The sequence below is a fragment of the Rhinolophus sinicus genome, linkage group LG07 (assembly GCF_036562045.2).
Source record: "Rhinolophus sinicus isolate RSC01 linkage group LG07, ASM3656204v1, whole genome shotgun sequence".
NCBI classification, from domain to species: domain Eukaryota; kingdom Metazoa; phylum Chordata; class Mammalia; order Chiroptera; family Rhinolophidae; genus Rhinolophus; species Rhinolophus sinicus.
The window spans coordinates 106,662,287-106,676,022 of record NC_133757.1 but is presented as its reverse complement, the minus strand read 5'-3'; the positions used below and the strand labels follow the sequence as shown (position 1 = coordinate 106,676,022).

The 13,736-nt window shown below is 48.1% G+C and overlaps 1 protein-coding gene across 8 annotated transcripts in view; it reads left to right on the top strand.

The window, feature by feature from the left end:
• The window catches only part of DCLK2 (doublecortin like kinase 2), a 133,037-nt gene extending 122,487 nt beyond the window's left edge, over positions 1-10,550 (top strand). For 6 of the 8 annotated variants that reach the window (XM_019722939.2, XM_074338453.1, XM_019722954.2 and 3 more), the window contains 4 exons: positions 2,033-2,129; positions 2,772-2,852; positions 4,010-4,126; positions 9,235-10,550. In XM_019722939.2, coding sequence (XP_019578498.2) covers positions 2,033-2,129; positions 2,772-2,852; positions 4,010-4,126; positions 9,235-9,462 — 523 coding nt within the window. In that variant the 3' untranslated portion in view covers positions 9,463-10,550. Of the gene's footprint in view, positions 1-2,032; positions 2,130-2,771; positions 2,853-4,009; positions 4,127-7,025; positions 7,109-9,234 lie in introns of all 8 variants that reach the window. The other 2 variants (XR_012498191.1, XR_002136642.2) reach the window with 2 other exon arrangements.
• Positions 10,551-13,736: the final 3,186 nt, after the last annotated feature.

Here is a 13,736-nt window from a genome sequence, read left to right as displayed (position 1 = left end):
CATTGAAAAGAGACAATGTCCGAGGTTTTTCTTCATGGACATGTTTAGCCTTACAGCACCTTGATCCAGAGGCTATATTGTTTAAAAAATAAAAGTGTCCTGAAGCATCGCAGCCAGATTGTAGAGTATAAATGTGTTAATAAATCCAGTGTAGATTTAATCAGAGTGGCTTTTCTTTGACTGCTAAGAAGGGTAAATTAGCTTTAGCTTTCTGTTGTTTTTTAGGGCATGGCAGCCCAAAACTCGCTGGCGGTTCCAGCATGGATCCTTTGGGGGGATTCTATTTGCCAGGGCATCCTGGGGTTTTATTTGTTGATTCAGGCTGTTTTACCAAGAACCAAAATGAATGCTGCAGACTCACTTCCAACTTTTTAGCTGCTCATTAAAAATAAAAACCATATATGTTAACAAAATATAAGCTATGAGATTCCAGAAAAGAACAATAAAAGGGAGGTGAGTGGAGTAATAAATAGAGAGGGCGGCTAAAAGGAACAGTTCTAGAAATAGGTGATTTATTTTGTATTTTCTAGCATTGTCTCCTGGGTCCTCAGCTTTTCTAAAGGTTTCTGTAAAATCTCATGTGTTCTTAGGTGTGTCCTTCCCTCATTTGGAAGGACAGTTAAGCAGAGTTCCATCAGTAGGGAAATAACAGTGAAAAGGAAAGAAAACATTTAGACATCTAGAAAGAAATGGTTTATACACGCACAAAGAAAACCACTTTTCAGGAGGCGGGTGGGGATGGCTCGCCTGCCCGGTTATCTGGTTATGTGACTTTTATCTGACCTGCTTTTCCGCCTCTTGACCCAGACTCCATGGACCAGCAGGTGTGGATTCAGCTGGGCTTGGGTACATGTCGTGGATGGTCACAGATCTCCTAAACTCTTTCTCGTAGAACAGGTCTGAGGCAGCCATTCAGCACATTGCCTCAGAGTCGGTCTCTAGACACTGCCCTAAATGACCTTTTTCTAGGGACAGTACACTTGTCCTTGGCTGCATCGGGAAGGCTGGCAGCCTGCCCAGGCTCGTGCGCAGAAGGCGGGATCCCCGTGCGCAGCCTGAGCAATAGGTAGGAAACCCCAGGAGGAATGTTGTGCCAGGTGAGGCTGAATTTCCACTCCTGGGTGATCTTGACTCCAACAGCCCATCCTGCGCTGTCTACCAGGGCATCGTAATGCCCTCGGGAGCTGATGGCTTTGTTCTCACCACTGATACGCCCGCCGGGTGAGAGGGGCTCTGTGCTGTGCAGTAATCTGGGAGGTTAGGGATGTCTAGCTTCCTGAATTTTCCCAGCAGTGTTTTCCCATTTCCGTGGCAACTTCCACCAGAAATCAGGTCATCATTTATCCATTAGGCCCCAGTTGTGTGTGTGTGTGAGGGCAGCTTTGAGGGTGGAGCAGTTCGGCACAGGTTGTGGAGGGATGACTTTTTCATATGTTGGCTGCTTCATTGATCTTTGGCTGCTTTATTGGAAAATTGGAAAGAGGAATGGCGAGGAGATCTGACAGCTTTGCTTCTTTTCCACTCTGTTGCCATGAGAGATTAAGTGAGGGCAGATGTGGACATCGTTTGGTTTCCTGAAATGAGGGTTTATGCTTGTGGATCCCATTTTTTCTTGAGTCTTTTTTTAATGGGGGCAAAATATGCATAATGTGAAATGTGTCATTCTAATCATTTTTAAGTGTACAGTTCAGTAACATTAAGAAAACTCACAGTGTGCCAGCACCACACCATCCATCTCCAGAACTACTTCATCTTCCCACGCTGAAGCTCTGTACCCACTCAACAAATTTCTCGAGTCTTTGTCTCCTGTCTCTCTTCCTCCTTCTCTGTCCTCCTCCCTCTCTCAGTTTGATTCCCAGGCCTATGGAAATGTTCTTTAGTCCATTGATTGAGTAAAAGGAAAAAATGCAGTGGCGACATGAACTGCCCAAGCCAAAGAGAATGGACTCTTCTCCCCACTCTTCCCAGGAGCGTTTTGTTAAAAACCTGTCTGGTGACTTGGGCTCTTCTTCCATGTCTTTGTCACTGACAGTGAGAACAATCTGCAGGAAGATCTCTTCGACCAGATCTTGGCTGGGAAGCTTGAGTTTCCAGCGCCCTACTGGGATAATATCACAGACTCGGCAAAGGTACCAATCCAGGCCCGTTTCTGTGGGTTCCATTGTGTGGAGGGGGCCTCACATCACACAGGGCTGTACCATGTCTTGGTGTGGAGCTCCAGGTCTTCGGGACATTGGATATGTGGTTCTTCTTTAAGTTCATTCCATAGTAGAGTCTCTGAAACTCTTATTACCTAAATTCTGAAAGTTGGACAGGCTGTCTTGCCAGTCTGCCCCGACCATTGTTCCATTGCTCCTCTAAGCCCTAAACATTTGTTCTGTCATTTAATCAATAAATATGTATTGGGCAGCCATCAGAATATAAGAATGGACTCAGGACACATATTGACTCACCAAAAGGAATGATACTGCAGTGTCACACTGTGGAATGATGGTAATGGCCAGACGCTTACTAGAGAACATCTTGGTTTAATGTAGACTCAGGAGAGACCTTCTCTTCTTTCACCCTGCTGCCCACATGAGGCAGCTGTGTCTGTGTAATTGCCTCGTAGGCACCAGGAGTGTAGGTGATAATAGCTTTTCAGTTCAAATGGCTGAGCAGCTGTGTTGGTTGTACTTTGAAGTACTTGGTGCAAACTCAGATTTCTGTATTTTTGCTGGAATTACCCCCTTTCATGTCTGCTGTGACAATAAGTCTTTCTTTCTTTCCAGGAATTAATCAGTCAAATGCTTCAGGTAAACGTTGAAGCTCGGTGTACTGCGGGACAAATCCTGAGTCACCCCTGGGTGTCAGTAAGTACCCACATTTCCAGGGAATGCACACCTGTTTGTTTATGGCCAACAGTGTGCTTCCTTGCTGTGGCTTTTGCACAGGCCAAATTCCATGGCAGATAGCATGTCTGTCTTCTCTGATGAGTAAGTAGCCTGAAGGTAGCTCTCTGGGAGAAAGCAGTTGGCACCAGGATCTCCGCGTGTTCAGATCTGCTCTGTGAGTGACCTGGGCAAGTCACTGTCCCTTTCTGGTTCTCGTTTTCCTCTGCTGCAAAATGAAGGGTTTGGCCGGGATGCCTTTGAAGGAGCCTTTCAGATTTTCCTTCTGGGGTTTGAGGGTTTTGAAGATTTGCTCAGAGATGGGCATGTTTCAGACTCTGATCTCTGTCTCCATGGCGCATGACCACAGGAGACCTCCTGCTGTGGGTGGGGAGGGGAGACCCATCCCTTCCAGCACCAGACAGAGGCTGTGTCATGTGAACGAGCCTTCCTTCAGGCATGGGTTTAGGGTAAACAGGGTCCTAGAACTGGTGACACTGGGAAAGTTTGCACTTCCCTCGTTCCTGGAGGCTCCAGGATGGTGAGGTTAATTTTACTCTGTCAAGGGCTTTTGCCGACTTGGGGAGCTCCCTGTGGATCTCTACTACCTCTGCCATCCCGCATGTCCTGACATCGGGGTTCAACTGCTCTGGATCCTGCTGAGTGACTTGGCTCTTGGACCAAGTAGCTGAGACACCACGTTATTTTTATGAGCAACAAATGCTAATAACTAACTGAATTATTGATTAAAACGATAAACTGTTCATTAATTTTGATGTTTCCATGGGAAGGACCTGACTAAATGATGTGGCATTTGTGCTGTGGTGGGGGAGGGTCTCAGAACCCTGGAGAACGTCCACCTTGTGCCTCTGGAGACTTGTGCTCTCTCCTTGGCCTACCCTGGACCCAAGGAGCAAGGCGAATGGGATAGGGTCTTGCTGAGAGCATGGGACTGCTGAATCACGGGGATTCTCTTTAAAAGGTCATTGTCCCCTCACCTTGAGGCTGAGTTGAACCCACTTAAGAAGTGGTGGTGGTGGTGGTGGTGGTGGTGGTGGATGGTGGGTGGTGTGTGCCTGTTAAGGAATAGACAAGTTAGGCATAGAATGCAAATCATTGTATTTGATTCTTTTCCGTAGGATGATGCCTCCCAGGAGAATAATATGCAAGCTGAAGTAACAGGTAAACTGAAACAGCACTTTAACAATGCGCTCCCCAAACAGAACAGCACCACCACGGGGGTCTCCGTTATCATGGTAAGTGGAACGCATGGCTCTGCCTTTGGAAAGCTGCAGTGTCTGGCCTGACTGCTCAGCCAGCATCAAAGCTCTTAAAGTAAATTGCCAGGAGCGTCCCCCACATGGAATTTGGCGCTGTCCATGTTCCTCTTTTCACTTCAGAATTGGCTTGGCATGGGCCGTGCACCCATCTGGCCATTCCATGCCTTGAGTCCTGGGGTAGGGAAGTGTGCTGCAGGGACCAGCGAGGCCAGGCTGACGGGCCCAGGCTCCGAGGAGCCCCTGGCCCCATCTGGGCTCGGTGCCACCCTGGGCAGCTGCTTCTGCTCTGTCTTCTGGGAAGGGCTTAGCCCGGCTGGGATTTACAGTATAAGGAAGTAACTCCCTGCCTACTCAAGGCTGCAAAAATAGATTATTTGAGGTGTGAATAATTCCTTGGGACTTAAGATAAGAAACAGCCAATGTTAAACAAATGCCATTTAAAAGAAAAATCAGTATTTTGTGGCTTTTAAAAGTACAGAGCAATGTAAAAAAAGTTGTTTCAGGGTTCGTAAAAGGTTATGAGAAGCCAGTAACAGTGACCCCCATATTTTTTCAGACCTTCCTTCTTCCAAACATGTTTTTAAGGCAGCTCACCGAAATCCATAAACACAACCAATTAAAAGTGGCATTAAAGTAAGTTAAGTACCATTGACGTAAGTTCCGCAAAAGGGAAAATAAGGGCAGACAAATAAAACTGAGCCACAAGTGTGGTCAGCACGCCCAGCCAAAGCTGCCCAGCCCTGAGTCCTTGCTGAAATGGGCCCTAAAGGCAGCTCTGCACATCCCTGCACCTGTCACAGTGCCCGGGTACCAAGCAGCCAGCACCTTGGCCCACGCTTTCCTCTTTGCCCAGGCCCCCCCACAGGATCTGGGGTGGGTAGGGGGTCGCCTTCCTCAGAGCCAGAGTCAGCTGGAGTGTCTCCAGAATCAGACTTTCTGAGGACACGGGTGACTGAGTTGTTAGCCTGCTGGCCCCTCCTGACTGTGCTGGGTCTGACATCTGGGGGCCTAGCAGCTCGTGATGGGCCGGCTCCTCAGCTCCAGGATCTGTACCTCAGGACGGGCCTCTGACCTCCTGGGAAAGCCTTGATTGGGTTCCTCCCCCACAGTTGCTTATTCTCATGGCACTTTGTAGTCTAGGAACCTCAGAAGATCCAGATAGAAGTAGGAGGGAAAGCGCCCCCCGCCCCCACCTGGTAACTATGGAATCCTGTGGATGTTTGTTGAGTACCCACCATCCTCTTAGCCCCCGCTGGTCTGTCATTCTCCCCTCTCCCCCAGGGGAGGCTGCGTTTCTCTGGCAGCCTTCCTCATGTCCTCGCAGCTCCCTTACTCCTCCCCTGCTGGAAAGCGGGCTCTCGCCCCCTCTTCCTTCCCACAGACAAAGCTTGCGTACAGGTTCTTTTGACATGTTGCAGGACGTTGGGGAGCTCTGTGCCAAAATAATGGGAAAGCCTCTTGGATTGTGGTTTTCCTGGCATTTTAGGAGTGTTCTGTGGAAAGCCTGAGAAAGTCAGAGTTGTCACAGAAGTGTAGCTTGGACCCTTTGGAAACAACCGTCTTGACGGAGCCAACAGCATGAGAACATTTTCAAGTGATTCACTTAGGAGGCAAGCATTGATGGATGGGAGAAGGGGTGTACAGCCTTCCCACGTGCTGCATTGTTAGGCAGCTTCTGGGAAAATGTAGAAGAATAAAAACATTACAAATAGGCACACTTGACATGTAATGAAAAACCTGAAGAAGCGTGATTTGTTAGAATCAAAATTTAATAATTGGACATTAACTTTCATAGTCTCCTAGAGGAAGAACCTTTACGGGATTGTGCCCTGGGTTTATGAGAGTTTCACCCTCATTTCCTGGGTCACCTGTTGACTCAGGGCCCAGATAGGAATTTCTGGCCTAAGGCTGTGGCCTGCTGAGGTTCTGGAATGATCCGGCCCTTCTGCCGTATGGCCCAACATAGGCTCTGTTCTGGATAATGGCATTTAGAACCCCCCTCAGAAAGAACCTATATCTCATGGTTGACAAATGGCATTTTTCCATTTGCTGATGGAGTTCCACAGTCAAGTTTCAAACTCCTGAAATTTAACTGAGCGTTTCTATCTATGATCTGTGATTATCGTAATCCCAATGGTGCTTGTAAACGTTTTGTGTTTACCTGTATGTTCAGTTGTCATCTTGAGCATGTTGGCAAGGCTCCATCTCACCCCACGTTCCCTACACAACTCTGCAGGTTGTCAGCTCTGAGGAGCTGCTGAGGGACACGATCACATTCAGTACCTACAGGAGAATCAGTAAAGCTGATCTCTGGAGGTACCAATTCTCCATGACCAAAAAGCCGGCCTGGGAATTTTGGCTTATCCCCAAAAGCAGTGGCGAGAAGGCCTCTATGGGGACGTCATGCTAATCCTCACCCAGCTGAGGACCTGAGCCGGGGCATGGTTGTGTGGGGGCAGCTTGCGATGCTTCCATGCCGTTATCCTCATTCTGTTCACCATTATCATGTGTCTGTGTGTCCTGCCCTTGGGAACAGTTTTCAATGTTTTTTATATTAAAAATAAGCACAAATGACTCTCCCTGGTATTTATATGGTCTCATAACTGGAGTATGTATGTGAGGCTAATATGGTTTCCTATAGATGTAAATGGTAGTGGAAACTGTGTAGACAGACCTTTTTGAGGTGGACGCCTCAGATAACTGTTGTGTAATTTACAGACAGAACCTTGCTGTTGACGTCTCCCCTACTGCTCTCTTCGCCTTAGCGCCTCAAAATTGGTGCCTGGGGTTCCAGTGAGAAAATTATAGGATAGGAATGGTAAATAACAGTGGAAGAAAGTAAACTTGATGCTGTTATCTGCGTTTTGTTTGACAGTTTGATTTGGCAGTTTGAGAGACACTCCAGAATTTCACTCTGTCCCCAGTTGAGACCATGGGGCGTCCTGAAGCAGAATTCTGGTATTCCACATGCTTTGCTTAGTCAGAGAAACTTCTTATTCTCAGCCCCTCTTAAACGTGCATGCTTGTCTCCCACTTCTGACACCAGTGTCCAGCTCTTAGCTTCTTGTCGATGTGGGTCTCCTGCACCTACTGACACCAGCCAACCACACCCTTGGAAAACTTCAGAAATTCCTCAGCTTGCCATATTATCATCTTCCTTCGCAAATCAAAAGCTGGCAGATCAAAAGCTGGGCAGAGTGTAGGAGGAAGACTCCAGCAGGTCTGATAAATGCTGTCTGTCACTTAGGTGAAAAGGCATCTTTTTTGTGAGTGACAGCGTGAGATGGGTACCTTTGTGAATAAAGGCTTTTATTCTCTTTCTCCAAGTACATTTGCAAAGTTGTGTTTTTATCAGTAAGACAGTGTAGTGTCAGCTAGCCTGTGGGATAAGAGAAGAGAATTAAATTGGGTAAGATTTTGGTTTAGGACAGGCCTGTGGTTTTGGACTGCACTTGCGTTTTCCCTGGCGCATCCTTAGTCTACTGAAGAAAGGACCAACAGTGCCTCTACAGAGAGGGCGTGTTGTCTGTCTCCGTAGGCTCGTCCCAGCCTCGGGGACTAGGAGGCGCCATCTTGTGGCAGAAAAGGGAATTACAGGAAACCTGATTCTTGTGTCTTGACTTCAGAGGCCATGAATTCAAATGTCCTGCTTTCCCCTCATAGAAGGGGTTATTCTGCTTTCGGGAGATGGGGGGAAATTTGGGCATGTTTTGGGCTTAATGTAAGATAGACAAAACTGTTTCAATCGTATTGCTTCTGTTTAAAGTAAGTCTAGTTTCTGTCCCTGCTTCTCTCTTCCCTTCTCCTGCCTCTCCCGCCGCCTGCATTGCTTGCCTCTGACTAGGTCCCAGGCAATGGTATGTACTAACGGCTCCGCGATGCTTTGTTGTGCCACACACATACATGTCCTCCTGACAGGAAGAGAAAAGGAGAAATGACTGGAGACTTGCTGGCTTCTTCTGCCCAGGAGAAATTTTGTGGTAGAAAATGTGAAGGCTGCCTCTTCCCATTTTCCAGGTTCTCATGGAGGGGTGGCTAGGCCTCCTCTTACACTAGGTGCTTGGAAGCTTGTTAAAGAGTGAGGCCAAGTTTCTGATTTGGCTTTTTCACAGTTACCTCTTCTCCAGGTCGATGAAATTGTCCTTGGGAATTACCAGATGTCTAGCTTGAGCCTGGGAGGGCCTGTGGAAAACATCCTCTTGACAGTTGACACCAAGTGCCCTGAAGGCAGCCACACAAATCTGTTTTAGTATAAAGCCCTGTCATGTATTCATATTTTCTGAAGAATCGGTGGTCCATTTCCCCCCTCTCCAGGGTAGTTAGATTACCAAATGCCTTCCGATGGTGTGCCTTGTAGCTGAAGGGAGCTGAGCGCTGGAAGCTCCCCCATGTTTGTAAAACCCTGTCAGATGGCAGCTGGCTGGGTCTCACTGGACAAGCAAGAAAGACTCACAGTTGAAACACAAAAGTAGACTATTCTAACCTCCTGGTGTAAGGTCAGAAAGCAAGGCAATTTCCTCACGTTTGTGGCTATTTCTTGTGCTCTCTGCGGAGTGGAGCAGATTTAGAAGTTTGGGGGTGTGATGAACTAAAAAAGAACAGGAGAGGGGCTCGTGAAGGACCTGAAAATGGGTAATATTGTACCATCGGATCCCCAGGGCTTTTCTAGATTATGCAGCCACCTGGGTTGTAAGGGGATTACGTATTTATATGACCTATGAGAAACTTTTCCATCTGTGATGGAGAACTTCCTTTAGAAAAGTTAACTGTCAAGTTCTAGCGAATATTCTCATAGGGTTTGCTTTATTGTCCCAGGATTCTTTGGGGCTTAAGGTCTGGGTCCAGGAAGAATTACTCAGGTGCAGCTCAGAGCTAGGCAAGACACCGAGCAGTGGGGGCAGAGGCCAGGCGAGGCCTGCTGCCCGGGGTGTGTGCTCTTAGGCCTCCCTTAGAAGAGGGCCTTCAGATTATTTCTCCTCTTCTGTTTCTGAGTCTCGTGCATGCTCTGTGTTGTGCTCTGTCGTGGTGGCTGTGCCCCGGGCCCTGGCCAGGCTGACGTGTCATCTCCGCTGGTTTCTCCCCAGAACACGGCTCTAGATAAGGAGGGACAGATCTTCTGCAGCAAACACGGTCACGACAGCGGCCGGCCCGGGACGGAGCCCACCTCTTCAGTTTCTCTCTCCACCGAGGAGACCCCTGTGTCTGGGGTGGCAGCCATCGCCCCTGTCCCTCCAGAACCTTCCACAGCCCCCTGCCCTCCTGTGGCCACGGGCTGTGAGCGAGCAGGGACCTGGCGACGTCACCGTGACTGACCGTGGCAGGAGGGCCTGAGCCGTGTCGCCCTCTCACGGCCGAGCCTTCCTCTGCTGACTGCTGGTTGTCAGGTTGCTGGCATCTCCGAGCTGCCAGGAGCCCAGTGCCCCGGGCTTGTCCTCCAGTTCCTGGAGGTGTCATATGCAGTCACAGCTTTGGTGACATACGCAGAGTGGCTTGTTTTAAATTATCTGTTTAGGTTCAGTGGACATTTTACAGCATCACCAGGAGAATGTGTAACTTGATTCCAGCATTTAATGCATTTTTTTATAGAAACACTTTGGATGAGCCAAGACCCCTCCCTTATTTAAGTAAACTCAGAGTGCTCCTTTTTTCTTACAAAGAGCTTAAGAACTGCGGTTGTCCCTTGGTAGGTGTCCTGTGAGAGGTGACATGACACCTTCCTCTGCTGAGGGGGGCTGGAGGACTGGCTTTCCAGCAGAAGAAACGAGCAGCTAAGAGGACAGTCGGGTCACCAGACCCTAATCCCAGACTCCCAGACGTGCTCTCAGGTGCCCAGAGGAGCAGCCACACACAGCTTGGGGTGATGGGCTTGCGTAAGACACTGGGTATTTATTTGTACACAGGCCACAGGGGAAGGGCACCTTCTTCCCTCGATGTTGTGTTTCCCCCCCAACTCTTCCCACATATGAATTAAAAAATGCTCATGAAGTTGTCCTTGGGGCTTTTTAATGAAAGGCCTGGTGTGTGTGGCATCACCGTGGAGGTGGTTTCTCAGCACGCCAGCTACAAGTGGAGCAGGATAAACTAAGAGTAGCCATCGGTCTCCTTTCATCATCTGCTTTTCAGCTGGAGCAGGCGGAAAGGGCAGCCGTGGAGACGCCGAGGCACAGGCAGGACTGGGGCAGAAGGGGCCCCGCAGACACCCCGCTATTGACCCCCTGGAAGGCTGCTGGCAGTTTTCCACCACCCTGCTCTTTTTAATAACTGTACATAATCAGTGTATTTGTTTCACCCACTCATCTTCTAAACTGGTGGGCCCTGTAGTGCATTCTCACTGTTAGATTTTTGCCTCCTACAAGTGTACCCAACCCGCAATAAACTTTTCCTTATTGAGAAAAAATAATCAGGGTGGGCAGAGGTTTCTGTGTTGTTGTTTTGCAAAGGATGTGTGATCAAAGGTCCAGGTTCCGGCAGGTGCCAGTGTCTGCTTTCGTGACGTGTCGGGTCCATGAGGGGGAAGAGTGATGCATGATAAGAACACATGGAGATGTGTCTTGGTTGAAGTTTATTTGATTACAGGTGCAGAAGCTCACGTAGCAAACAAAAGCTAAGAATAAATGGACCATTGGCACAACAGAGGGAATCTGACGGAGCCAACGTCAGGAAGGTAAGGTTTTACTGGAAATGGGAGTCAGGGCAGCTATTCCCGTCTGCCTGTGTTTTTTCTCTCTCTCTCTGAGATTGTGCCGTCTCCTGTCTCTACTTGTTTCAGTGCATTTTGGCTCTTTTCTGTTCCCTCATAATGTCTGCTTGACTGTGGCCCTGGCCGTAGGTACTGCGTCTGTCCCCAACTTCTCGAGGCTGTACAGCTCCAGGGCTTGAAACCATCTACTTCGGCTGTGGACCTTTTAGTTCAAATAACTATATAAGGTGATTATACAATGATTTCTCTCTGGCACTAACCTAGGATCCAGAGGCTGGTTACAAAATATAGATGGGCTTCCTGGGCCCACAGCTGCAGTAGGTACAGGCTGTGATGGACAGGTTTAAAAAGTTCTGCTTATCTCTCTCCTCACTGACTTGTTACAGAGCCAACATTTTCATAGCTTCCAATGGAAATATTTTTGTTAATGGAAAGGAAGAGGTAACGTCAAGGCAGGGGCATAAAAATGAAAAGTGATGGAACAAGGCCTTCGGCCCGGGTGAGAGCTTGAAACCTGACCCCCCTCCCTTGAGCTGTGAGGTTCAAAGACATCTACTAGAAACTTAAGAAACCATGTGGCTAGAGCAGTGCCTGTCATTGGTGACAGGATGAAGGCACATGCTCCCACCCTTGAGGCCACGCTCAGCTGGCCTGGGGCATGGTGGGGGCGGGGGTGGGGCTGGCCTAGGGCTGGGAAGTAGCATGGACTGGGTCTGGCAGCAGGCCTAGCAGTTCTTTCGTAATTCCCTTTATCCCACAAACACCAAGAGCAAGCTGTGGTATGAATAGAGCAAACCAAGAAGTTAGGGGACATAACCCAGGTCATGCACGTGGCAGGAGACGGAGCCACAATGCAGTTTTAGGTTCTGCCAATGCCAAAAGCCTGTGCTTTTTGGGAAGTCTCCGTCATCCAGGGGGCAAATCAAGGCCTGGATGTGAATGGCCGTCTGAATAACGATCTGAAATAAAAGTTCTGACACAAGCACACTGACCATTCGCCCATGCGCTCAGCAAATATTTATTGAGCTCTTAACTCTGTTCTCAGAATGTAAATACCGGTGCGTACGGGCTGGGTTCCTCTGCTTCTGTACAGGGAGAATGGTATGTGCTTATTTTATGTTCATTCCTTTATTTGAGCAGGTGATCAACGTCTAAAGAAACTGACCTTGGAATAGGGGTAGAAAAAGACAGTGGTGACCTGCCAAAGCCATTGGGACGTGCCTGCTGGGCTCAGCAGTTGGGCCGAGATTCAGTGAGTGAGTGTGTATTTCTCTTTCTGCATAAAGGTTGCTGTGATGTGGAAATTTATGGATTGAAAGCATTGGGCAAAATTTTCCCAGAAATTTTTTAATGGATAAGGTTGTGAAATGTGAATTAGGAGAGAATGAGGACAGATGAACCATATGGAAAGAAAAACTGCTGATTAATATGTTGTCTTAGAGATTTCTAGAACAGTTTGCTGTCCCGTAGAAATATAATGTAAGCCACGTTAAAAAAAAAAAGGGAACAGGTGAAATTAATGGTATATTTTATTTAACCCAATATTTCTAAATATATACAAAGTACTATTTCAACATGTAATCAGTATAAAAAAAATCATTGGGCTATTTTATATTTTTCTTGTACTAATTCTTTGAACTCGGGTATGTATTGACACTTAGGGCACATTTCAAGACTTAATAGCCACACGTGGCTACACCTGCCATACGGGACAGCTCTGTCGAGACAGCACAGCTCTGTCTTTGTTCTGATTGTTTTGTTTTGTTTTTGGCATATGATGTGAGTGGTGATGTAGAAAGAATGCTTCTCCATGGCTTTATGTGGAATGAATGGATTTAGCATGATCTCAGCAGGTTAGAACACTAATCCAAATATGTGGTATGAAATCGAAGTGTGAAGCCCTGCGGTTCTGTTGCAGAAGTGCCCGAGGCCTGGGCGGGCACTGCTTCCCGTGAAAGGTCTGGGAGTGGAGAATTTCAGTGACCACTGTTGCATTAGGTGCCAACAGAGCTGCTTACATGTCAGCGTAATCTTCCACTGCGTCATGAGAAGTATGTAGACTGTGGGCAGCTGGAGTGGTGCCTTCATGGGTATGGAGTTGTTCTGGGGCCCTCGAGGTTTGTGGTGCTGGTAAGAGTGGGAGGGGTTTCATGTCCTGGCAGCCAAGGACTGGTGGGAAAAAGCACAAGGTATTAGTGGGGGAAACTAGAGGCTCATCTGCAAGATGTCTTGGTTGTGCAGCAGGGGACAGACTTACCTCAGGGGCTTTGGATGGTGGCCCGGGGTCAGTATGGAGGCACAAAGGGCCAGGTGGGAGCGCAGAGCTGGGGTAAGATTCTAATCCCAGAGCAGTGTAGTGACAGAATTAGCTGCTTTCTAAAAAGGTGATCATCTCGTTCTTGGAAATGCCTACGTGCTAAATAAGAACCATGAAAGTTTTCAGTTTATAGTCTTTCATTTTCTCTCACTTGAGCCACACCACAGTCCTGAGACAAAGATGCAACATCCCCACTTAAATGCAGAAACTCAGAAAGGGTCAGGAGCTCATCCAGACCTGCCTGAGCTGGGACTGACTTCTCCCGGCCCCAGGGCAGCTTCCTTATAACTGGGCTGGCCCCTAGGTGGTCAGAGATGCCTTAGAGGGGACATCTGTGCCACAAGGCGGCAGTCAGTTGGGAAGATACCTGGCAAAATGGTAGAAAATCGATGCTAAGAGGTTATCGGAGCAGGGGCATGTGAGTTTTGTTAGAGGAAGAGAATAATTCTCTGGAGGGAGGCTGAGGTATGCCACCACTCCAGTTGGTCTTGGCCAGTGGGTGTTAAGGGGCTATCTGATGATAAAATCTGCTGCCTTGAACTCAAAGGCAGTTAGCTATGGGGAGGAGT